General features: G+C 39.1%; 1 protein-coding gene across 1 annotated transcript in view; it reads right to left on the minus strand.

Annotated features, from left to right (window-relative positions):
• Positions 1-24,423, minus strand: part of tmeff2a (transmembrane protein with EGF-like and two follistatin-like domains 2a) — a 725,006-nt gene that overhangs the window by 102,683 nt on the left and 597,900 nt on the right. The window contains exon 7 of the mRNA XM_039755899.1: positions 12,053-12,112. Coding sequence (XP_039611833.1) covers positions 12,053-12,112 — 60 coding nt within the window. The remainder of the gene's footprint in view (positions 1-12,052; positions 12,113-24,423) is intronic.

A 24,423-nucleotide genomic window follows, 5' to 3' on the forward strand; every position in this document is an offset into this window, starting at 1 on the left:
AATCAGTCCATCAAACAAAACACCAATGTTTTTCCACATCCGATGTTGGCTCCGGAAGAATCTGGTCACCCTAAGTAAGTCCTCAGGCAATGCTTTATGTTTATATTTACATTCTATTTTGCGGTTATCTCCAGAGAAAAGAAGGATATGATAAAAACAAAAGAAAAAAAAATGCACCACCACTAGAGCAAACCTTTTCTGTCTCATGTCAGAAGAATGAGGGCCCTGCCCTGGAGTATTTGCGGCAAACCCAGGTAAAGAAGCAACAAGTTGTAGTATGTAACGTTTATTTCAAGCGTATCAGCCCATTAATAGAATTTTTCAACTATTTTGTGCTTATTTTGTCATTTATTATGATGCTGTTTTATTGGCTGGTAATATTTAATGTTTCTTAGGATCTTAGACAGCGAGATAGCACCGCTTGTTGTAATGAGTGATGCCTCTTTGACCTATCAGCATTGCAACATCACAAACTGTTCTAGTTGGGATAGAAAATAAGATTCTGCTTGGTTGTGCACTTTGTTTCTGTTCCCATTGTATGTTTTGTTAAAATTTTTGTTTTGAGCTTCTCAATAGATTTAGCTTCATTTTGTGATCTTGACTAATTTTATTCATGTCTGTTTTGTTATCCTTTTTTCAGCTCACTGATGTTATCTTTGTTTGCCCTGTAGGAGCAAGCTGATGTCACAATGTAATTGTATCTCTCAATGTAGGGACATGTAAAATGACCAAATCCTTGCACATTCAGCAATAAAGTGCCAGTTTTTAACTCATTTTTTTCTGATTAGAGCTTGTTTGTTTTTCTAGCACCATACACTGTTTGGTTAGGTTTTGCCTTTTTGTCACTGTTTGGATTCAGACATTTCAATGGCAAGTTTTGTGCAGCCAGAATATTCAGTTTTATTTTTACATGTTTGCTGCAGCACATGTAGAAGGCTGACAGAGAGACTGCATTCCCAAATAAGAAGAGCAGTATCTCAGTACCTGTTCCTTTTCAAAAGAGGAATGTCACTGGCAGCAAACAGAGAAAGAGAGTGAGCGAGAAGCAGCACCCCTATGGGAAAAAGAGGGCAGCATGGTAAAAGAGACAGAGGCAGCACTCTGATCAAAGAAGAGTGCCACACAGCAATAGCAGCAAAGGAAGACTACATCCCAAAGGAAAGAAAAGTACCAAATGTTGCTAGCAGTAAAAGAAAATGCCACATCTTTGCATGAGAGGCTGCATCCCATGCAAGAAGAAAGGTAGCAAGTCACAGCCTATTCCTCCCCATGTTTCCGTGATGCACCTCCACTAATGAACCTTGACTTCTATGAAGGCTAGCTCCAATCAGAAGCTGTATAATGAATACACAAAACAATGTCACTAGGTCAGGCTGTTACATTTGTAATGCACTGGGGCTAGTTATGGAATGGTCACAGAACTGGAATCCTGTGAAACACATCATCCCCCCCACCATTGTGCATACATCATTACGGGACTGCATGATTTCACTTTTCCTTATGTATTATCTATGTGTTATTGCATTAGACGTGGTAGTCATTTCTGACATCCTCTGCAATATTAGTGGGGATACTAATGTTGCTTGACTGTTTAAAAATGTTTTAGACAGTGGAAAAATGAGTCACCCATGTGCAACAGTGACATCCTTTTGCGTCTGATGTCAATAAACACCACTTCTCCAGTTCTTATCTATTGTGTGTCCAGTTAAGGTACAATATATTTAAAAGACATACAGTATGTACATTAAAAGTTATGATATCCAATTAATGTTGGATACCAGATATTAAGTTTTGTTGGATCATATCAGTCCTATTATTTTAATTGGATGACTGAATAAAAATGATTTCATGCACAGAGACCAGCAGACACATTAGCAATAATGACAACTATTAAAGGGGCAACCAGCAGTGACCAGTCTTGCGTTGACAAGATTAGGCATGGCCGGATGTCTGTGGAAATATCCCAGGGAACAGAGGTCATTATTGTACTGTTGGTATACACATGAATAAAAATAACAGGTATAAGGGCAAAACAAACTCATAACTTGAGAAATGTAGGTAGAGGTCAGATAGACATACCATAGAAAAGAAATTAAATGTCAGAACGAGAGGCTAGAAATAGAATCAAAAATCAAGAGCTGTAAATGTAGTGTTTGCTTAAACACTTGGCTCAAACAGGAGCTCAGCTGCAGCTGCTGCCAAGCAGCTCAGAATGGTGCCAACTAGGAAAGCGGTCTAGAGAGAAAGACACAGATGAGCGAGCCAGTATCAAAATGTTGTTAAGTAATGTTGTATCTTATAAAACGCCAGTTAATAGAGCTTTCTGATTTTTTTAACTGCCTGATACTTCACTTTTACTAAGTGTGTAGATTTATATATATATATACAGTGTGTATATATATATATATATATATATATATATAAAACAAGAAAATCACCCATCTGGCACACACAAGGAATAGATAAACAAAGAACCACAGAAAAGACCAAAAAAAAATCCTGATGTTACTTTGGGCTTTCCTAAATAGGCTGAAAGCCAAGTCTGTTTGGAGGGCTGGCCATGCAACACAGAAATCTAGAACAAGAAAACCAGTGTTCCTTTACACTTTCTGCCTCTTTTAAATCTCTGACTCTCCTCTTCTGACCAGTGAGCTTCCAATTCTCTGATACTTTGCCACCTGCCACTCCTTCATACTAAATGTTTCAACATTGTTCTCTTCTCGCTATCCACTTGGATAAATTGTACTCTCCTGCCCAACCTCAGCGTTTCCTTCTTGCAGATGTTAGAGGGAAAGACTAATCTAGCATAAATCGATTTGCTTGTTATCTGCTATTATGATGTCTTCTAGGATTCTAAGACTACCCTCACACCCAGATGGGCTTGATGGTTTTGCTTATGTGGCAAAACACAATGCAAAGATATTCTGCCCATCATTGACCATAACATCTAACAATGGCGTGCTGAGATCTGTATGTCTGCAATGTGAAACTTTATCTCCCAAGAAGTTTTCTTTTGTGGCTACATCCCTATACTACTGTAGACCACCCTTGCCACAAGATCAGTCATAATTATACAAAGTGCATATAATTAATTAATTATTGGGATAAATTAAAAGTAAATATATATAGCTACAAATTTTGAGAATTTTATTTGCAGGGTTGCAAAGACCAGAATGTAAATGTCAGAACTGAACATGAATCAACACAGGATGGAAAGTAATCCTCTCTCACATTCATATCCACACACTAACCACTGGACCATCATGTCACCCATGGTACGTACATTACTTGGCAATTTCAACTTGCTCTTTAAATGTAGAATTGAGATCCCTAATCTATAATGGGGCAATTTAGAGAGGAAAAAAAAGAATCACAAGACACAGAAAGAAAGTGACTAGGGCATAACTCTGGATATTTTACCTGCTCATTATTGGCATAGAAGGCATCACAGAAAGTGAGGGCATAAAACTAGAAAAGCACATGTTTGGATTTATAGCAATATCAGGGCTTCATTTTTAGACTCTTTATTAAGGGCAGTTATGTTGTGGTACCACCTATTGTCCATCCTTAGAAAAAACAGATTATATTTGAAGAAGTAGTATCCATCACTCCAAAAGTATGTTGTTCCCAATATTTTGTATTTTTTAGGCTATACTGTATATTCTATACACACATATATTGTATGTATATACTGGGTTCTTCACATGTATGACAAAACTCAAACACTTGTCTTTCCTACAGCCTTTGACCTCTGTAGCCATTTTACTTCTAAGCTCAACTTTTTGTTCTGCACGCACATATAATGTCATCTGATGGACACAAAGAATACTGTGACGTCCCGTCGAATAAACACACTCAGGAGCCGCTTGTCCGGGGAAGTCTTCCAAATGCCGACTGGCTTTTTATTCAATATGCCGCGATATAAACGGTGCCCTACAACCGCCCGTTGTCTGGGTCACGGGGACACCTCCAAAATAACAAAGACTAATCACCTTTGTCCTTAAAAACAGTTACTTCCCTTCTTTACACCTTATGCTGTTCTCCTCACTTTCTCCAGTCTCTGCAACTCCCCCTTCCGGCCACACCACCCCTTTTTATCACGCCCCATTAATTAACCCGGATCCCTGTCACTCATCTCTCTCTAGGGAGGTGCCCCAAGCCCTTACAAACAGGGTTCCCCCAAGACTCCACCCCAACACTGCTTCCCTTCCCTTCCCTATAGCCCATGCAATGGCAAGACACGTCACACTGCCCCCTCCTCAGCTCCTCGTCCCCGAGGAAGCACATAATCATGCAGATGTCTTGGCAGCTGTCTTCGCCGGCGTGGGCGTCTGTTAGTGGAGTCAGGCCGGGCAAGTGGTGTAACATCCGAGCCAGGATTTGTAGAAGGTGTTGTGGCAGTCATGGGTGCAGGTTGTGAAGGAGCACAACCTCTGTAACTGGCCAGACGGTCCTGATGCAAAAACACTCTCCTGCCCGGAGGTGGTAACTGGACCCAGTAAACAACCTCCCCCACCCGTTCCAATACTTGACAGGGTCCCACCCAAGGACTATCCAGCTTTGGAGCGTCCCTTCTGTCTTTTTGGGCCATACACCCAAACTTGATCACCTGCTTGAAAAGGCTGCCCCCGAACCCGAATGTCATAGTGGCGCTTCTGTTTTTCTGCTGCTACTCTTATCCGGCACCTTGCAAAGTTATGTGCCACCTCCAATCGATCCTGCAACCTGCGAGCATAGTCAGGGCCTGGAGGTTCAGCTGGGGTGTCAGGGGGAACACCATATACAAGTGCAGACGGTGTTCGCAGCTCGTCCTAGCATTAATAAAGCAGGGGTGCATCCAGAGGATTCCTGCACAGCAGATCGGCAGGCCATCAGAACCAGAGCCAGCTGTTGGTCCCAGTCCTTTTGATCTTTAGAGGTGGTAAGAGCCAGCTGTGTGGTCAGAGTCTGGATAAACCGCTCGGCTAGCCCATCACTCTGGGGTGTAGGGGGTGGTTCGGGTTTTCTGGATGCCAAGTCTCTCACATACTTTTTGAAAGACCTGGCTTTCAAAGTTTCTCCCTTGGTCTGAATGCAGTTCGACAGGCATCCCAAACCGACTAAAGAATCCTGTAATGAGAGCTTCAGCAACAGTCTCAGCTTCTTGATTAGGTAGTGCATAGGCCTCGGGCCACTTGGTAAAATAGTCCACTGCGACTAAAACAAACCGATTCCCCATAGCTGAGCAGGGAAATGGCCCAAGAATGTCAATTGCCACCCGTTCCATTGGAGCCCCTACCTGATACTGTTGTAGTGGGGCAGTAGACCTTCCTTGGGGTCCTTTCCTGGCTGTGCATAAATCACACTTGCGGCAGTAGTCCTCTACATCGCGCCTGCACTGTCCCCAATAAAACGCCTGCCTCACCCGCCTTAAGGTCTTGGTGACTCCAAAATGACCAACTCCAAGCGTTCCATGCATGTTCTTCAGGATCTCTTCACGCAGCTGTTGTGGTACAACGATCTGCCACCTCCCTTCTCCAGTTGCAGGGTCCTTCCATTGTCGCTTCAATACCCCCTCGTCCACAACCAAGCTGTCCCACTGGGACCAAAGACCCTTAACTGCAGGTGATTCCAGTGCCACTTCCTCCCAGCAGGGACGATGCTGTTCCTCTTTCCAGTGGAGAACCTTCTTGACCTCAGGGTCACATTCCTGACTAACTCGCCATTCTTGGGTACAACCTGGCACTGAAAGAGCTTGGCACTGAACCTTATCAGGATCCTCACAGCTTTGATCTTGACGCCCCCTTTTCTCACAATAGGCACATCCCTGATCTGCGAGGGTCGTCGAGACAGAGCATCTGCATTTTTGTGTTTCTCACCAGGTCGATGCTCTACTTGAAAGTGGTAAGTCTGAAGCTCCTCCAACCAACGAGCAATCTGACCCTCAGGTTCTCGAAAAGACAGTAACCACTGGAGAGCAGCATGATCAGTGCGGACCACAAAGAGAGACCACACAGGTAGTGCTTGAAGTGACGAACAGATTCTACCAGGGCGAGGAGCTCCCTCCGAGTTACACAATAATTCCTCTCAGCTTTTCTGAGAGCACGGCTATAGTAAGCCACCACACGCTCTCCCTCTGGGTGCCGCTGTGACAGCACAGCCCCTAAGCCCACATCACTGGCATCGGTGTCAAGGAGAAATGGCAGGTCAATATTGGGTGGAGCCAAGATCGGTGCACCGCAAAGGGCTTCTTTCAATTTACAAAAGGCGGCTTGTTGGTCCTCCCCACTGGAATGCTTCATCTGGGCTCAATAAACGATGCAAGGGTGCAGCAATAGTGGCAAATTCAGGTACAAATCGCCTATAGTAAGAGGCCAGTCCAAGAAATTCACGAATCTGCCTTCGATCCTGTGGCTCTGGCCACTCTTGCACAACAGACACCTTATCTTTCTCTGTGGTGACACCTCTTTGACTCACACGGTGACCCAGAAATGACACTTCTCTCCGGAGAAGGTGGCACTTATCAGGATGAAGTTTAAGGTTGGCCACACGAAGCTTCTGCAGAACCTCCCTCAAGGACTCCAGAGCCTCCTGGAATGTCTTGCCATGAACCAGTAAATCATCCAAGTAGACAAGGCATTGAGTACCAGACATACCTGCCAATACTTTATCCATTAACCGTTCAAAGGTAGCTGGAGCATTGCAAAGACCAAAAGGCATAACTCGGAACTGCCAGAGTCCCTTTCCTGTAGAGAATGCAGTCTTAGGTCGAGCTTCAGGTGTTAGCGGCACCTGCCAGTAGCCACTGCGCAGGTCTAGTGATGAAAACCAGGCTGATCCTGCCACCAAATCCAGGGACTCATCAATGCGAGGCAACGGATAGGAGTCCTTGATGGTTACAGCATTTACCGCCGATAATCAACACAAAATCGCCACTTGCCATCCTTCTTGGGAACAAGGACCACAGGAGAGACCCAGGGAGACTCAGAGGGTTCGATAATCCCGGCCTGTCTCATTTCCTGCAGAATGTTCTCAGCTGCTGTCTGTTTAGCTAGTGGCATACGGTGGGGGCGCTGTTTGATAGGGAAAGCACTCCCAGTATTGATGTCATGCTGCACAAGAGAAGTCTGGCCAACATCATCTGCAGAGGTAGCAAAACGGTCCCTAAAGTCATGTAATAACTGCCAGAGCTGGCGCTGTTGCTTGTGTGTTAACCCTTTCCTGTTGGCATTCCAAACAGTGCTGACAACCTTCATTACTGGTACGGGTTGAGTGATGTTAGTAAAATAGGCACATGTTCTTCTTGGGAGCCACCACTGGTGGTTCCCTTCTGCCTGCTGGTGCCCTAACAAGGGAGTGTCCCAATGCCTTGAAGATACAGAGTCCCCATCTGAAGATCTATTCGCTCCAACTGCTTGTAAGAAATCAAGTCCCAAGATACAGGAGTTGTTGATATTAGCCACCCAGACATCCTGCACCCACTGCTTCTCAGCAATACAAATGTCTACTTGTGCTCTGCCTAACATGGGGTCATCTCACCTGTAGCTGTCATCAACTTAGTAGAATTGGCTGCACATAGGACCGCCACATCCAACATGTCAGGATGGATAATAGATGCAGTTGACCCTGTATCCACCAGTGCCTTGCATACATGGCCGCCAATCAAAACTGAAAGGTGACAGTAATCTCCCTCACCCAGCTGACCAACAGGGACTGTTCTTGGGGCCAGCGTTGTCCCTCCTACACTGGTCCCATTTCGTTTCCCGGTACAATGCTTACTTGGGAGTCCTCTTGTTTAGCCCTACTGGGGCAGTCACGTTGCAAGTGTCCATGTTGTCCACAGTACCAGCAGCGGGGTGGGCGATTAGGCGTGAAGGATTCCTGAACTTCTGTACGGTAGTCACTGGAGCCACTGCCTCATACTTTGTTCTACATCTATGGCCTTAGTTTGGTGGATAGCTTCTGGTCTCCTCACCTTGGTCGACTCTGCTGATGGAAGAGGTACTTGGCTGTAACCCTCTTTAAGTATTTGTTCTGCCTCCTGGGCTGCGGACAAAGCTTGTTCCAAGGTCTCAGGCTTAGCAAAACGGACCTGCTGTCGGAGATATGGTGGGCTCAAACCCCGCAGAAATGCCTCCTTAGCCAACTCTGCCTGCACGGATCTGTCAAAATGGGGATAACCCGTCGCACCAGAGACTGTACATCTGCTGCAAATGCCCCAGGGCCTCAGTTGTCCTGCGAACCCTCTGCTCCAGCTGTTGTCTTATTGTAGTCACAGCTTCTATATGGCCAAACCGTCGCTCCAATGCAATTTCCAAAGCATGGGCATTTAACAGCTCATCTTCTGGCACATCCGTCAGAACCACCAATGCATCACCATCCAATGCTGCAGCCAGCTGCACAGCTTGGTCCTCCAAACTCCAGCCATTTGCCCTGGCAATCATGCAAAACGGGTGTTGTATGCTTCCCAAGACCCAGTTCCATCAAATCTGCCAATCTTTAATACAGTCCCACCCATCCGTTGTGTCTTTATTTCATCACTCACATGCACCGCCTCCCTAGCCGCCCTCAGCCACGTGTTGTCCATGCAGCGTAACAGTTCTGTGTAGCCACGGCGCCAGCGCAATCCTTCAGCCAACACGTTTATTGCCTCTCCATCTACGTGTGCCAATAACTGCCCTGCTCCATAATCCTCCGTCCATCCGTACGTATTTGCTAAATAAAGGAAGCGCTGTTTGAATTCGGTCCACGCCAACACACTCGGGAAGCGCTGCAATTCTTTCGTTTCTATCGCTCCGTCCGGCCTCGCATTAAATTGAGCGTCTTCCATAAAATGGGGTCGCTCTGCAGGCTCAACAGCATTCAGCCTCATAAATGCAAACTGTTCCGAAGGAGGCTCTAAGTCGCCCTCTTGCTTCATGGGGGCTGAAAACCTGCCCTCCTCCATGAGTGCTAACTGCCTAGGCGAACTTATATGCGGCGTGAACGCTTCTTTAAATACACTCTCACCCGGACTTTGACTGCTGCTTCGTTTCATTTCCACACTGTCGCGACTCCGTTTGTCTAATAACCAAATCCCACTTCTGATCACCAATGTGACGTCCCGTCGAATAAACACACTCAGGAGCCGCTTGTCCGGGGAAGTCTTCCAAATGCCGACTGGCTTTTTATTCAATATGCCGCGATATAAACGGTGCCCTACAACCGCCCGTTGTCTGGGTCACGGGGACACCTCCAAAATAACAAAGACTAATCACCTTTGTCCTTAAAAACAGTTACTTCCCTTCTTTACACCTTATGCTGTTCTCCTCACTTTCTCCAGTCTCTGCAACTCCCCCTTCCGGCCACACCACCCCTTTTTATCACGCCCCATTAATTAACCCGGATCCCTGTCACTCATCTCTCTCTAGGGAGGTGCCCCAAGCCCTTACAAACAGGGTTCCCCCAAGACTCCACCCCAACACTGCTTCCCTTCCCTTCCCTATAGCCCATGCAATGGCAAGACACGTCACAATACTTTGGAAAACATAAAATGGCAGGATATCACTGGATGGTCAAAGACAGGTGACAGAGCATGTCCAGCATGCAAAAGATGGGTATAACAAAGTGTCTAGGGGTAGCAATAGTTTTTAAAAATATGCAAAAGTGAAAGTGAAGTAAAAGTAAGAAACTGTAAGAAACAAGTAATTTCTAAGCATTCCCTAAAACTAGAAACTAATTGGCAGAAGAAAATAAATTGAAGATTTATATCTGTGATATCCATGCTTAGAGTGAAGCAGCTGACTAGCAGGAAAGAAGTGTGGACCAACTTGGCTGAAGATGAGAAGGTGCTTGTAGAAAATGACAATAGTTCCAAGGATATACCACCCATATTCATTTAGGAGTGACGTAGCAGCTGGTTTTTTATACATACTTGATTATGCTTTTTACTGTGTTTGCATAAGTAAACAAAAATATAATCTTTAGGCAATATAAAAAAGAAACATTTGAGTTTTATTTGAGATGCCTCATAGCAAACAATAAATTGGATAATAAGCCTGGTCTAGTTACATGCCTGGCCTGGAGTATGCATGTTTTTTTCTGTCTACATAGGTTTCTCTCCAGATAATCAGGTTTTCCTACTGAAAATATTTGTATTAGAGAACAGGTGGCTCTAAATTGGCCTAATATGTGTGACTGTAACTGTACACAATGCCTATAACAAATATTCATCCCCTTGGAGGATTTCATATTTTATTATTAAACAACAGTGAATCAGAGCAGATTTAATTTGGCTTTTCTGACAATGATCAACAGAAAAAGAGTCTTGATTGTATATGAAAACAGATCTCTGCAAAGTGGTTTTAATTAATTATAAATATGAAACACTAATTGATTACAAGTGACAGTATTAAGTTGATGTCCTTTTGTCAGCAATTCCAGCCTTATGTACGTAGGTCTCTATCAGCTTTGCACATCTGGACATTGCAATTTTTTCCCATTTTCTCTGCAAAATTGCTCAAGCTCTGTCAGGTTGCTTGAGGATTGTGAGTGAGCAACCTATTTCAAGTTCAGCCACAGATTCATAATGAGAGATCTAGAATCTGACTCTAACACTACATTGTATTAACACTGTTGTTTTTAAGCCTTTCCCGTGAAGCTTTGGATTTATGCTGAGGTTGTTGTTTTGCTGGAAAATAAATCTTCTCCCAAGATGTAGGTTTCATGCAGACTGCAACAGGCTTTCCACTAGGACTTTTCTGCATTTTACTGCATTGATTTTATCCTCACCCCTCACTAGCCTTTCACGGCCTGCTGCAGAGAAGCACTCCCACATTATGATGTTGCAACCACCATGTTTCATGAAGGGGATAGTGCATTTATAAAGTGTGCAGTGATTGGCTTATGTGCCAAACGTAAAAAATATCAATTTTCAGTTTTACCAGACCATAGAACTCTTTTCCAGCTGTCTTCCGAGTCTCCAATGTGGCTTCTAGCAAACTCTCTGTCTGTGATTTTAACAGTGGCTTTTTCTTTGCTACTTGTCCATGTCCAAGCTGTGACTGGTGAAGTCTTTACAGTCTCTCAAATCTAATTCACTGCAGTCTAGAACTCCATTGCAGTTATCACAGGTCTCTTGGTGGCCTCCCTCACTAGTCTTATTCTTGTACAATTACTCAGCTTTTGTGGACGGCCATGTCACACTTTTTCCATTTCTTAATGATTGATTTAACTGTAATCCAAGGAATATTCAGTGACTTGGGTGTTTTCTTGTATCCATCCCTGACTTGTACTTTTTGAATCACCTTCTCATTGAATTGCTTGTAATGTTCTTTTGTCTTCATTGTGTAGGTTAGGCCAGCGTACTGGCTCACCATAAGTTAGCTCTTCCATGTACAGGTGCATTTGTGCAACGATCCACTGAAACCTCTACAGACAGGTGATCTCCACTGAACTAATTCTGTGACTTCTAAAACCAACTGGCTGTACCAGTGATGATTTAGGTGTGTCATATTAAACGGGGAGAATTATAAGACTATCAATTATTTCATGCTTTATATTTGCAGTTCATTCAAAACACTTTCCAGAGATCTGTTTTTTTCTTGACATTAAAAAAAAGTCAAATCAAATTTAAAACAAGAAAATGGACAGAGAATAGTTTTTATAGGCAGTGTTTGTGAGTGTCCCCTGTCTTGGGCTGATGCTCTGTTCAGAGCACTTTATTGTGAACTGAACTGCATTGAACACATTTAAAAATGGAAGGATGGATGTGTTTTAAATGTGGAACTAGTGCCATTTATTCCCCTTCTTAAGTTGCAATGGGGCAGCCTGATTGTAGCCAAATTCGTTTATAATTAATAATTCTTGTTTACTATCAATAGTACAATAAATAGAACAGCCAGGTTACCCTGACACAGCATTTTGAGATGAGCTTTCAAATAAACATTTCTAAAGGCTGAAAACAATTTATCTCCTTGTATTGCATACTGTTGCTGTACAAAAATAATATATTGTCTTTTTTTATCTTTACAGACTAGCATATTCCTTAAAAAATCGAAGTTGAAAGATATTTGTTTCATCTTTTAGGTCATACCTGTATAATCTGTCCTTGCATAATGTCCATCTCCAGTCTTTGTGCCTGTAGTTATGTTGTCTGAAAAACAAACAAACAAATAAATAAACAAATAAATAAATGAAAGAATTACTTACCTTTCTCCTAATTTGTAGTCATTATCTTATTCTTTCTGATTACCTGAGGACAGGAGGGTATGTAAAATTTCCACATGATGGAATTCCAAGGAATGGTGAAGACAATGATTAAGAAAGGTTCATTGTAGAGTTAATCTTAATGAATGCAGGTTCATTCAATGAGCTACTGTGTGTACGCAGGTAATCTGTAGGAGATTTTAGGGTACTGATCAAAATTTTGCAAATGTTAAACATATCTCATTCAACAACCAACTAATTTCCATCATGAAGAAGCCTCTGACACGTATGCTGTTTACCACCTAACCAAAATGCACATAGTAATATGATTTAAATCCCTCTTCATTCGCAATCAACATTACATTACTTATAATCAACATGTCCTATTGACCACTAATTTATTGTCAGATTTTAGTTTTTACAAGTGGCATCTCTGTATATGGAGTAAGTGCAGCATAAACTCCTACTCAAAGCAGATTGTGCTATTTTAATTAAATAAGCAATACACTTGTTTCAATAATGTATAGTAGTTTTATTAGCATTTCTAACTTAACTTGTATTTTTTTTTTCCAATTTCCATGATATGCTCAATGCAATTTCTTAGAAAAACACTTTGTTTTAGAGTATTTAGAAATTTTCTTTGTACATGGTTTTGAGTTACTTTTGCAGGCCCTTCAACTCCACAGTGTTTTAGCAGAACTTTGCACATGTGCAAATAAGCAGCAACCAGAGCTTTTCAATTTCACCTTTGGGGCTCAAAGAATACAGTGCATTCAAGTGACCATTGTTTGAATTTTCCATGACACAATTTAAAGGCTGTGTGAACATATACTGTACATCTCACACACTTATCATAGCTCAAGTCAATTACGTATGTACATTTAGCATTTTGTTAATTCAACAAAAACTGGAAATTAAATGTTTTGAACCACATCAGCTTGAATAATTATATGTTGATTCAAGCTAAGATGCTTCCTTAGATTTTTCCACTGGCCACATACCGATTCTAATGGCAGTATTACGGCTCTCAGAAGAGTCACAAGTACTGCTCTCATAGCTGCTCGTACTCTCTCACATAAACACACACCCACACATTGTGCACAATTCCTTTTATACCGGGTTCACAGAATGACTCTGCACCTTCTTATAGTCAGAAGACCCCCAGAATTTCCATACAAAAAATGGTACTAGTTTTTATACCTCAACATGGTTAATATCATAAGTGCACTATGCTATTTCTTGAATGGAAATGAGACTTGACAGTGACTGAAAACTAGAAAATGAAGTCTGAGCTAGTAATTGGCCTTCACTTATTTATCCAATGTGCATTTTCAATTTCCATTGAAAATTTTAAAGTTGAAAGGTTTTGTGGCTGACTGGGGACTTCAAATACTTCTGCTATGATTGTGCTTCTCAGTGGATTATGATTTGATTTAAAGGCTGGTCCCTGTTTTGTTTTGTTTTGTTTTTTTTGTTCTTTATTTCGCCTTATACAATTTCTTGTATTAGGAATCTGTTAGTTTTCATACCCCTTGGGGTCAGAGCGCAGGGTCAGCCATTGTACAGCACCCCTGGAGCAATTGCGGGTTAAGGGCCTTGCTCAAGGGCCCAGCAGAGTAGGATCTCTTTTGGCAGTGACGGGGATTTGAACCGGCAACCTTCGGAATACCAGCGCAGATCCTTAGCTGTTTTAAGGTCAGTACAGCCAGATACAATATAATGGGTCATCAAGACTCTGACAAGGCTGGAATTGGAGGGCCCGAATATTAGTGTTTCCGAATCAATGCATAACTTATTCGTTACTTTGGACACTTACGTATTATTTAGTATCTCTGTTACTACCCTAGTAGCAGCATGCGTTACCACTGTTATCTCCTGAGTCATGGGTCTAATTCATTGGCTGGTCAGCGTAAAGTCTGCAGGTACTTCCCATATCAGTGTATGTTTCTTTGGGGTATTCTGGTTTTATTCCATGTCACAGACACATTCAATTAGTTGTAATAATTTTGTAGACAAGATAGAACATGTGATGTTATTCTGAGATAAATTGACAATATATAGGAAATAGGTGGATAGATAAGTACAGAATGTTGACATTGATGAAGAGGTCATCAGTAGTTTAAATCTGATTGTGTACCATTCTAAAACTTTAAACATCAGAAGCAAAAATATTAAAGGAATGGTTAACCCAAAAAGGTTTTTTCCTATATATTATTTATCACATGTATTTTGTAGTGGATCAAAAAATCTTTTGTTTTCTTGGAGGAAGTACATAAGAATGATTCTCATCAATAGGATTGATAGGTGACCAATGTTCGATAGTGACAAATGTTGTGAAAAATGTCCAGAATAAATATGTACAAAATAAAAAAAAAATGTCATGTTACCTGTGTTTTATAATCCACATGTCATTTATATAGTTGCCACCATAAAATGTGCAAAATGATCACAGAAGGGACTTTTTGACTTGAAGAACATCCTCTCCCATGCCATTTGTTGGTGAAACTTCTTGTTTTCAAATCAAAAACTCCCTCCCATGAGTCTGACTTTCCTGTTGACATACACAGTGATAATTCAGGAAGTACAGTAACTATTTAACATTTTAGCAAAATGCATTTGTTTTATTTATACTTTTTAAGCTAGACATATGGATTATGCGACAAAGGTAACATGAGATATTTTTTCTTTTCCTACATGTGTGTTTCTCATAACGTTTGCTACTGTCCTGCATTGGTCACCTACTGTATCAATCCTGTTTATGAGAATCTCTCTAATGTACCTTCTGCAAGAAAGCAAGTGATTAAATTTTTTTCTCAGTCACCACTACAAAGTACATGGGGTAAGCAATATATAAAAAATATTTTTCAGTGGAGTATTCTTTTGAAGTGATTCTTATTTTCTTTTAAACAAAATGATGTCATGCATTTACGTTTTTGTTTACCATGGTGGCTGCAGACAGGCAACGTCTTGTATGGTAGTTGGACATGAAAATTAGAACTTCATTGTACTCTGTACATTTGACCTAACTACTACTGCAATGAAAATTACTACTGCTACTGCTATAGGTAAACAGGTAATTGGTATCAATATTTATATAAGTTTTTCTATGATGAACTGATTTACATCTGAAACTACAATGTTAAAAATAATGGTTCTTTAATGGCATTTTCTTTACTCAGTTGTTAGGTTCCTTGTAGAACTATTGCTTGACCAAACACCATTTAATTCTTAGAAGGGTTCTTTACATATAAAATGTGTTCTTTGTGCTTTAAAAAGCTTCCTAATATATGGGAAAACAAACTGAAATATTTAATGCATCATATGCATCATATATTTATTTACTATGTACAGCCTCATACAGATCTAAATAAATAAAATGTTCTTTCGGGGACCTTCATGTGGATGATTCTTTTTCAACCAAAAATATTTCCCCTATGGCACTGCCCTGAAGAACCACTCTGTTGCCTTTATTTTTAAGAGTGTAGCTTAGAAATCTGGTTTGAGGATTATTTCCTTAATTGGCGATTTGCTCTTTTGCTTCAGGGTTTTAGGAGTTTGAAACTCAGATCCTATGTGGATGTTTCTCCAGATGCTCTTGTTTTGGTGTGTAATTTTGAATGCATGGGTGAGCTCTGTATTAGGCCTCGGCTCTGTCAAGGTTTGTTGAGGTACTACTAGGTGCACTTATTACTCTGAATAAGATGATGGACAAACAAAATCAGAACTTTAAGAACTGGTTCTGTATATTTACTACATTATGCTGCTCAGATTGTTGAAGAAATAAAAAAAATAAAATAAAATGCACTTAATTTATCATACATTAATGGTGTTAAATTTCTATGACCTTTACTTAATTTCTAATTCCCTGGAAAAGAATTAAACATTTTATTTTATGATTTGTTTATTTCTGTGTTTATCACTTTTAAAACAAAGTGTAAACGTGCATGTAGCATTATCACAAGACACAGTGCAAAAAACACTTTGGAGACTTACAGGCTCTCCCAAGTTGAGGAACACTGGCTGCTCCTAATATGATTGATTAGGGATGTCCCTGTGCCACCAGGAGAGGTTTCAACATAACAAATAACTTCCTATTGAGCACACTGCTACTGATATATCATACAGAAATATGTCACATGCATAATGATCCCCTAGCTTGATTTCATTATCCAGGTGGCCTAATTTTTCTGGACTTTAATGAGTTGTTTAAAAAAAGTTTCTCTGTTGGGTGGCATAATCCAATTCACTGAAACTAACTGAAGCTGTGTAGCAGAAGTGCGTTCTTGAAGAATGAGTTTATAGGGACTGTATAATAGTTTTTTATACAATAAATCATTTTTTAATGGTCCCTACAATGCCGGTACATGTATACCATGAGATGCAACAACATTCGCACCCTAGAGCAGTTTACTGTTTGATTCTCCTTAGATTCTTTGGAGTGACATTAGACATGATAACATCCATCCATTTTTCAAACCTGCTCATTCAGAGAAGAGTTATGGACAAGCCTATCCAGGCAAACATTAGGCACAAGGCAGGAATAACTCCTGAACAAGGCACCAGTCCATTCATAGGGTGAACACACACACACACACACACACACATGCACACACACACACACACACACACACACACACACACACACACACACGCACACACAAGGGCCAATTTTGCATTACCAATGCATCTAACCTGCATGTATTTGGACTGTGGGAGGAAACCAGAGCATTCCAAGGACACCCATGCAGACATGGTGAGAAAATGCAAACTCCACACAAGGTGCACCCAGGATACAAATTTTGGTCTCTTTAGTGTGATGCAGCAACACTACCACTGTACTGCCATGATAACATCACTATGAAAAATAAAATGGAGTTCAGGAAATTTACAAGACAACAACTCTTACAGAGTGTCTTTCTTAAAAAAAAAATTATTATTTTTTTTGATTTTGCACCAGTATTGAAAAAAGGATTTGTACCAAATTAATGACCTACCCATAAATGACACTGCTTTACAATTTTTGACTCATTTCCCCTCTCTTTAATTTAATTGACTTACCAAAATAACCTTCAGTGTTTTTTGTAACACTCACATTATAAATATAACTATAAGGCTGTAACAAAATATTCTCACATCTATTTAGTTCAATTTAGTATCACAGTGAGCCATGGCCAATCCAGAAGCACCAAGCACAAAAATAGGAATAGTCTGGATAAGACACCAGTCCATCACAAGGCCCACTCATGCACACAGCCACACACACACACTCATTGTTCCAAATGTTGGAAAAACACAGTAAAGTAAGGTGACATAAGGCTCACCACATTTTTCACCACATGCAGACGAAACATTTCCACCTGCCCTGCCAAAATGTATGTTTTATTATATTGTTGGCAGATTCAGTTTTCGTAACAGACTTTTAAAATTAGACTTGGAAACGTTTCCTGTATTTTCTCTATCGCCCATTGTATTTGTACCAGCAGTTTCAGAACATTGATTGATAAATATATGTTGTATAACAAAGCAAAAACATATAAACTGTAAAACATACAGTATAAATAAGTATATGTATAGCCACAAAACTGGTAAAACATATAAATACATGCTTTTTTCTTTTTGCCTCTTGCTATGCCGTTAGCTGTGTGCCTCTCCTAAGGGTGCCTAACAAGGAATGAGATTCCTGTTGCTTTTAAGAGCATCATTACACTTATCACTGTCTTTTTAGATGGTGCTTTCATCTGAGGCTTGAAACTAAAGAGAATCTGAATAAATATCAGTTCTCCATTTAATGTTAAATCAGCTTGACAAGTTTTGTTCAAGCCTGTATTGTTGTCAGTCAGTCATTCTCCAACCCACTATACCCTAACACAGGGTCATGGGGGTCTGGAGCCAATCCCAGCCAACACAGTCCACAAAGCAGGAACAAATCCATGGGCAGGGCACCAGCCCACTGCAGGGCACACACACACACCCACACATCAAGAACACACTAGGGACAATTTAGGATCACCAATGCACCTAACCTGCATGGCTTTAGACTGTGGGAAGAAACTGGAGCACCCAGAGGAAACCCATACAGACACGCAGGGAGGACCCGGGAAGCAAACCCAGGTCTCCTAACTGCGAGGCAGCAGCGCTACCACTGCACCGCCGTGTATTTTTGTTATAATTATTATAATTAATTATTATTATTATTGTTATTGTATATAGATTGTTGAGGATTCAGTTACCAATTTATACAAATACCTATTCTAGAACATTATGTTTCACAAAAATGATTTCCAAGTTAACCTGCTAATTATGAATATATTATTGTATTTATCATTGGGTTTTTTCATTTATCTAACAGGTACATAGTCATAGACAAAAATCTTCTATTTTAAATAATTCTGTGCTCAGTACTCATTAACATGTGACACGCATGAAAAAAAATGTAAAAGTTCTAATTGATTGACTGAAAAAATATGTTAGATGAATATTAAATGATCTTTGATTGGTTCCTTAAGTGAATGAAAATGATTATTAAATTATAAATTAAGAGACAATGAGTGAAGTTTGGTTTAAGTGTTAATATTGCATCACCTGATTATTAAATACTAATCTAGTACAGTTATATCTTTTTGTAGAAGCGGGAACTTCTCATATATATTTCAACATTTCTTTATTTTTCAGCACACATCTGTTATGATAATTTCAAAACAGAAAGGTCAAAACTGTCCAAAATCTTTCCTACCTAAATGATTAATTAACTTATGTTATACATTAAGAAAACTTAATAAAAAAGTTAAAACCAACATATTAAAAATAGAAAAATGAAACAAAGAAATGAAATACTTCAATAAATACCTAAAATAGAAATACACAGAAAAACTAAAAATCCAAACAGGTAAAGAAACGCTAATTAACGAAAAAAGAGGAATAATTGTTTTTTTCTTTAAAATATTATTTTGTTATTGAATATGTTTTTGTCTTCTGGTTTAAGGATATTATTTTTTATATTACTGCCTGAAATATTATTATGTTATTACTATTCAGTGAAGTAAGTACTTCTTACTTTTTTTGTCTTTTATGTGTTGACCTGATGGAGATGGTGGCCACCTGTTGAAGTTATACTTCAAAAATATAGATAAACTTGTTCGTAAACATCACAATATGCATATTTTAGTTAATAAAATTAAATATTCACCTTGTAGATGCAGAAACAAGTGTAAATTTACATATTTGTTGTTAATGTTTGTAGAAGAAGCATTAATTTTGCCAATAGCATTTAGTTTTTCAAACTTTTGTCCTTATAGTGCCCTCAGACAAAGTGAAGCAAGGAGTACATCATTCTGTAGTAGTGCAGAGTTACTTACTCACAACTTGGCATAAACATGCAGTATTTCCCTGTTTTTATTTAGTTTTGCTTTTTAGATTTTTTAAAGATTGATTTTATTGACAAATTAGGAATTAGTGCATATTTTTATATAGAAAAGTTTACTGTCACCTCATCTGCATTACTAGCATTATAAAATGTCTCACAAATTAAGTGTCATTTTAAATAAACATTTTCAAAATGTACATTAATTGTAAAATATACGAGCAGTGTAATTATATATTTTTTCCAGTTACAAACATTTCCACCAAATGCATTTATCAGTATTTCAGTTTCTAAATTTTTACTTGAAGAAAGCAAGTGCTGTTGGGTTCATCACACATCTACTGTATATAAGCTGTAACCACATATAAATTTAGTGGTCACCATCAAGGTTCCTGAGAGGAAAGTAACTCTGCCATGGGACCTGATTGGATGCTGCAGCTGTTATATTTCAGGCTGGGTTCCTTCCCTGGCTGGTTTTCAAATGCAGTTTTCTGTTCATGTTTGATTCTTTTGTTAATGAAATACATTAAGATATTAACATGTTGATTCGTGTTAATGGTATTGGTCATTTAGTTTCTATGTACCTATGTATCTTCTTTTACGTTTAATGTGTTTTGTGGGTGGTTCCCTCAAGAGGCGGGGCTACCTCTCCATCACCGTCAAGATACTGCTCTTGGGCTGAGGAAAAGCCACATCTTGCAGTTCATTGTGTATGCACTCGTGTTTTGGGGAGTTCTCTTGAGTTTATTCTGTGTTTTTATGAATTTTTGAATATTTTGAAACTTGTTCTCTTTTTAAACTACTCTTTGGATTTGTGAGTGTGTCTTGTTTACTCTGGCCTGCTTTGTTGTTTCTGAGAACTCCTTTTGTCTTTTGTACTCTTTGGGACTTTGATCATTATAGAGCATTTTGTGAAAATAAATCTTTGGTATTTTGTAAAGATTCTTTGATTGCACTCTTTTTTTTTAGCTAGGGTTTGATATTTCTCCCTCTAGTCTGCATTTTTGGGATTTATTTTATTTTTTTGCAACTTTCCTGCTTGGGAACTTTTTGGCTCACTAACTGTGTCTTCTTTTCAGTCCACAGCAAAGAGGGACAAAGCCTAGAAGACATCTAATCTCACATCTAAGGGTATTACTAGAAAATCCCACCCCTTCTGGGGAAAGCACAAGAAGTGGTACCTCATTTTGAGACAGACAACACAGAAAAGCTCTTAAATTCTAGGCAAATAAGGCAGCCTTGGACCACGCCAATAGCCATTTGTTTTGTTTACTTGTTTTCTATTCATTTCAGAAGTGAACCCGATTTAACTATTGGTACTACAACTCTTGAACCCTTTTTAAGCAGTTACTCACAAAGGTTAATTCTTTTCTCATGGTAAGGAGATAAGTTTATATGCTTGGTATGGCTACATATTTAATTTGTTGTATAAATGCTATAAGCAAATAATGGATGTATTTATTTTAGTGAAATAACCATTAATGAGTTAAAAGGTGTTCACTTCTTTCTTGTTACAATAAAAATTCATGTCTTGGAATAACAATGTGTCATGGAACAGTGTATTAGGGAAAACAATTCTTAGGCATTTTAATGATATCTTTTTTGCCATTTCAATGATATCTTTACATGAAATGAAGGACTGAAATGTAACTTAGTAGAATGAGGAAAAACTGAATTTATACCCTAGCAGTTAATCAGCCTTTAACCTCCATTATTGATTTTTAAAATACAGGCTGTATATTTTACAAGGCTAATTGCTTGGTTCATGGGTAAAGTGATGAATGGTACACGCCACAGGTGATTAATGCTGTCATTGCAATGTAACGATGAAAAAAATATGGCCAAGTACTATATATATTGCAAGAGAAATAAATGTGCAAAATGATATTAAGAACAAGGACTTATCTGGTCTTGGTTTAATTTGCAGATCTAACTATTTGTCTGGGATTTGAGCATGCCCATGACTCTGTGATTACAAGTTCTGTAGTTTAAAAAGCATGAAGAATAGATCAATTAAAGGCAAATGAAAAAGCATTTGTACACTGTCTTCTGCAAAAAAAAACTGTTTCTGAGTGCGGTTTAATTTTGAAAAGAAACAGTTTAGACATGGACTACAAAATAAGTCCACCAAAATAGGTGAAATTGCAGAGGAGTGATCGGGGATGCTGGTAGACCAGAACTCTTCATCAACTAGCTACTACTGGCCTAATACGTGAAAATATTTTATTAATTACAATTATTATTAATGACAATTCAGTAAAGAGGATGTCTGCCTCTAAACCCAAACCACCTGTATGTGCATGCCTTTTATGTCTTAGGGTAAATCCATTCTTATTCTATATCCTAGAACTATAGTCCAGCTCCTAATGTTAGCCCTCCATAGATGTCTTATGTTGAATTCATCCCTGTTCTTAAACCTACCTCTCTAATTTTGTACTCTTGCTTTATTATTAGGATGATATACAAGTCAATTATCTCTTTAATTCCTTGATATAACATTAGTTTTCTAATTCCACAGTTTTGACTGTAAAAACTCTTCTTCTTACCCCTCTAGTTCTAGACTTGTTCATTATGGTCAATGGTTTTTACCTTCATAACTCCTTGCACTTATCATAGATGACCTTGTATTCTTACCTGTCTTAAGGATTTATTTATATGGTTCTTGTATTATCACATCCACTTTCCTGCCTGTTAACATCACTACAGCTTGCTTCTTTAATTCAAACATTTTGTTTGCTGGCATCTCCCATATCTTTTAACAGCTCTGTTTTTGTATGTAGGCCACACAGTGTTCTCTAAAGTAGGAGATGTTTTAGGGTGATGATGTTCAACTGCAGCGGTGGGCTGGAACCCTGACCGGGGTTTCTTTCCTGGCTTGCGCCCTGTGTTGGTTGGGATTGGCTCCAGCAGACCCCCATGACCCTGTAGTTAGGATATAGTGGGTTGGATAATGGCTGGATGGATGTTCAACTGCACTTTGGGCATAATAAGAAATCCTGGTTAAGATGCTAGAAAAAACTAAAATGCTTTAGATGCATAGCAACAGGTTGAAAAACTACGGTGCTGGATAAGTTCTAATCCAAGTTAGGAAAATTCAATCTTCCCTGTCTTGAGCAGATATGACTTTGCTGAGAACTAATAAAAGATTTCAAAATCCTAAAAGACATCAACAATATTAAACCAAAAGATTGCTTTCAGCTAAACTATTAAAAGCACACACTTGTGGAAAATAAGAATTGCATTCAAGGCAGAAAATAAGCGTTATCACAGGGTAGTGGTATACACCGTCATCATTTAAGAATTGATGGAATAGGATTCTGAGACAATTTAGCTGCTAGCAAACCAAATTGACAAAGAAGATAAATTACCTTCTTTTGCATTTTTGATATTCTTATATTTTCAAAAGGCAGAGGAACTAAAAATGATGATCATTGTTAATATGAATATTGTAGTTTTATGTAGACATAGAGAGTGCTGCTTACACAGGGCTGGTAAGTCTTTTACGCAGACTGTTTCTAAGGTAACACAGGAGTGTACTATTGGGTAGAATGTTTTTCTCACAGTTGCTGTTTCCATCCCTAGAATGGAGGAACACCAGCCAGAAAAGGGTTTTCATCACTTCCGCCCGGCTTTCTCCTATTCCTTTTCCACCTAACCAGAATTAAAGGACGGAAAGATGTGAGAGGTCATCATACAACTAGTAGGGCATGGAGACATCACACCACAGAGCTATTCTCTCCCAACATAACACAAGGGTATCGTTTTGTCACAATGTATTAAAAGATGATTTTTTAGGTGAGATTCAACAATTTACCTGGGAATCCGACAACTAGAATTCTAAATTTTTCTATGCTAAACTCTCCTTAAAATAAAATAGCCACGTGGAAATATAATGTCTTTTTAAATACTAAACTTAACTGAGCTGTCTTTTTAGATAAATTGCACAGAAAATATCAAAAGTATGTTTTACAGTTTCACAGTTTTCAATGTGAGAACCATTTGTAGCTCTACAGGAAATAGCATCAGAAGAGCATTGTTTGAATCATAATGTAAGCTATATCTGTTTAACAGGTGTATGGAAAACAGTAGTTGTGTTGGTTGTTTCTACCCTTCTATGCAGGGAAAATAGTAATTACATTATTTTTTATGAAACACCCATGTTTTCAGAGGTTCCGGTGCCTCACTGACCACCACAACACCAATAACACTTATAAACAATCACTGCAAAACTTCAGGAGCCCTTCAATGCAGAAAAATGACAATTGATGTTCACTTATTCATTCATTCTCTGAATCCACTAATTCCAGCACAGGGTCATGGGATTAGACTTAATTTACTGTACTTTATTAAATTATGATGACATTTGATTAAGTATCTTTTGGACAAAGCTTACTCTTTAATTCTGAGTGCTGTTCATCCCTTAATATAAACAGCATTAGGCTGCTGATGTTCACCCTACAGTACTGAGTATCCTTCAACTTTCCCTTCCAAAGGTTTCAACACCCCAGTCCGAAGTGCAGTAAGTTTTCATTAGGTATACATGTTTAGGTGCATGTGACAGAAAATACTTTTAATTATGCATTAAAAAGAAAACCGAAGGAGTAAAGCGAACATGAATAGTGAATAAAATATGTCTAACAAATGAGTATAACTTTTGCTTCACAGTTGCAAAATAACCTCCAGAAATACTGAATTTCATTAACACTTCTTTATCAAGTCATGTAAACAGCCAAGATTCTCTAAATGTGTAATTTTCAGTGAAAGTTGTTCAATTTCTCAGCTCTACGATATTGTTTTCAAAGTAATAAACACTGCAGAGGCCGCCAAAGATTAAAGAAGAGTGTGATCAAGTGACAACCTAATCAGTCTGATGTCCTTTGACATTTTACTGGACTCCG

Source organism: Polypterus senegalus, chromosome 6 (assembly GCF_016835505.1).
Source record: "Polypterus senegalus isolate Bchr_013 chromosome 6, ASM1683550v1, whole genome shotgun sequence".
NCBI lineage: Eukaryota > Metazoa > Chordata > Cladistia > Polypteriformes > Polypteridae > Polypterus > Polypterus senegalus.